General features: G+C 35.5%; 1 protein-coding gene across 1 annotated transcript; it reads right to left on the bottom strand.

Moving 5' to 3' along the window:
• Positions 1-321: 321 nt before the first annotated feature.
• Positions 322-1314, bottom strand: LOC125896812 (trace amine-associated receptor 1-like). Its single transcript, XM_049589685.1, has one exon. The coding sequence runs from the start codon at positions 1312-1314 to the stop codon at positions 322-324; it is 993 nt and encodes a 330-aa protein (XP_049445642.1).
• Between the last annotated feature and the right edge of the window lie 805 nt (positions 1315-2119).

Here is a 2119-nt window from a genome sequence, read left to right on the forward strand (position 1 = left end):
GAGTTCCAAATGAATAACTCAGTTCATAAAGTAAGTACGTGTTGGAACAAGCACACTCAGATAGTCTGTACATGTAGATGTAAACATAGTATCTTTAAGCCGTTTACATGGTTGCATAAACTGACATCTCACTATAATGCACCTCTGTACCTCAGTCAGTATTACACCTTAATATTCAATTGTTACTGCATGATTAAACAAAGAAAAAAATATGCTGAGTCACAGGTTGCAGAGTCTAATGACACATATTAAATAATTATTGTGACAAATTTCATCAGTACTGACTTGTATGTTGGCCATTTCAGCACTCCACAGAATATGTCAAAGCAGTTTTGTATCTGCAAAATCACCTTTAAATATTTTCCCAGAAATGATCATTCTGAAAGCTGACCTGAACCAGCTGTAAAAGAAAGCATAAATAAATGGATTGAGCATTGAATTTGACAGTGCAAGCCAGTTAAGAGTTTCAAACAGCGGAAGTGGCACTGACACATTATCCAAAAGCTGAAAAGTATAACAGAGAAAGAAAGGAGTCCAGCACATCAGAAAAACACCCATAACTGTTGCAAGAGTTTTGGTGGCCTTTCTCTCATTTTTACCTTCAGTTGCTCCACATTTTGTGCTCTGACATGTTGTGTTCCTGATGCTGCGTGCCTGTCTCTGTGCCACAAGGAAAATCTTCAGGTAGATACAGAGCATTATGATCACTGGGAGGTAAAATGAGAAAATGAGTCCCAAAATTTGTGCAAGTAGAAGATCAATAAAACAATTATCGTCACATTTTTCATGGTTTAATCCTGGAATTAGAAAACCAATGGCTACTGAAACAGACACACTCCAGCTGACCAGGATCATGACCACAACAACTTTAACATTTATCTTAGTTCTGTATGTCAGAGGCTGACACACTGCATAATATCTGTCTATGGAAATACAACATAAATTCAGAATGGAAGCTGTGCTCAGTGTTACATCAAAGCTATCTCTCACTTTGCAAAATAAATGTTCATAATGTAAACATGAACTAAGAGAGAAGGCCATGCTGAGAGGAAAAACTACAACACCAACAAGCAGGTCAGCTACAGCCAGAGAGAGGATGAGAGAGTTTGTAGGAGTGTGGAGCTGTTTGAAGTAAATGATAGAGATTATTACCAGAAGGTTTCCACATACTGTGACAACAGATAATGACCCAAGGAAAATATATATTAAAACACATATTGTAGAAGGAGTGCTTGTCAGTATGAAGGAGACATTATATATTTCATAACAGGGATGTATGTCATTCACATCAGTGCGATTGACTTCTGGTGCCATGTTTCTTTATTCCTGCAAGAATGTCCATTAGGAATATATAATTTCCATGAGGAACAACATTAATGCATGAAAGATGTATGTTTATCTTAAAATATTTTGATATTCATGAATGTTAAACTACAATGATAAATCTCTAGAATAAAATATTTTGTTGGTCGTACCTTTTAAATGCTCAAGATAGTTTGCAGTATTGATGGGTGTTCTTCATTACAATGCCACTGTGTACACTGTTTTTATCAACCCCTATCTCATTACCATAATGAACACACTCTGTTATTGTCCAATCAGAAGTGAGACTTTTTCACTGTGATGATATTAGATGCCAGAGCAACATACAGAACAATAGATGAGAATACTTTTAAAATCTCGTTTGAATACTTCTATTTTGCCAAATGGAATGGGAAATCCTATTCACACTTTGACGTTTGAAGCACAGCAGAACAAAAAAGAAGGTGGTGTCTGTGCCTTTTTCAGAGATAGATTTCTTTGTAAGAAGCTATCATTTGGTGAGTTCTCACCTTTTGAATATGTCATTTAAAATGGAAATGAAGTTCATTATTGAAGGTCATTACAAATGATTTCAATATACACATGGATAATGTCATGTAATGAGAAAAATGCCACAGAACTTTCTGCCATACTTGACACATTTGATCTTTCTTAACATGTGAGAGAGCCGACACATAATAGAGGACACACTTTGGATCTTGTCATTACTAAAGGTGTTAAGATGTCAGATGTCATTGTGCTTGATATTGCTCTATCATGATTTCTGTGTATTTTTTGATTCGTCATTAACTCAAAA

Source organism: Epinephelus fuscoguttatus, linkage group LG11 (genome assembly GCF_011397635.1).
Source record: "Epinephelus fuscoguttatus linkage group LG11, E.fuscoguttatus.final_Chr_v1".
NCBI lineage: Eukaryota > Metazoa > Chordata > Actinopteri > Perciformes > Serranidae > Epinephelus > Epinephelus fuscoguttatus.

Coding starts and splice junctions, on each gene's coding strand:
- LOC125896812 (XM_049589685.1), bottom strand. CDS start 1,314: ATGGCACCAGAAGTCAATCGCACTGATGTGAATGACATACATCCCTGT.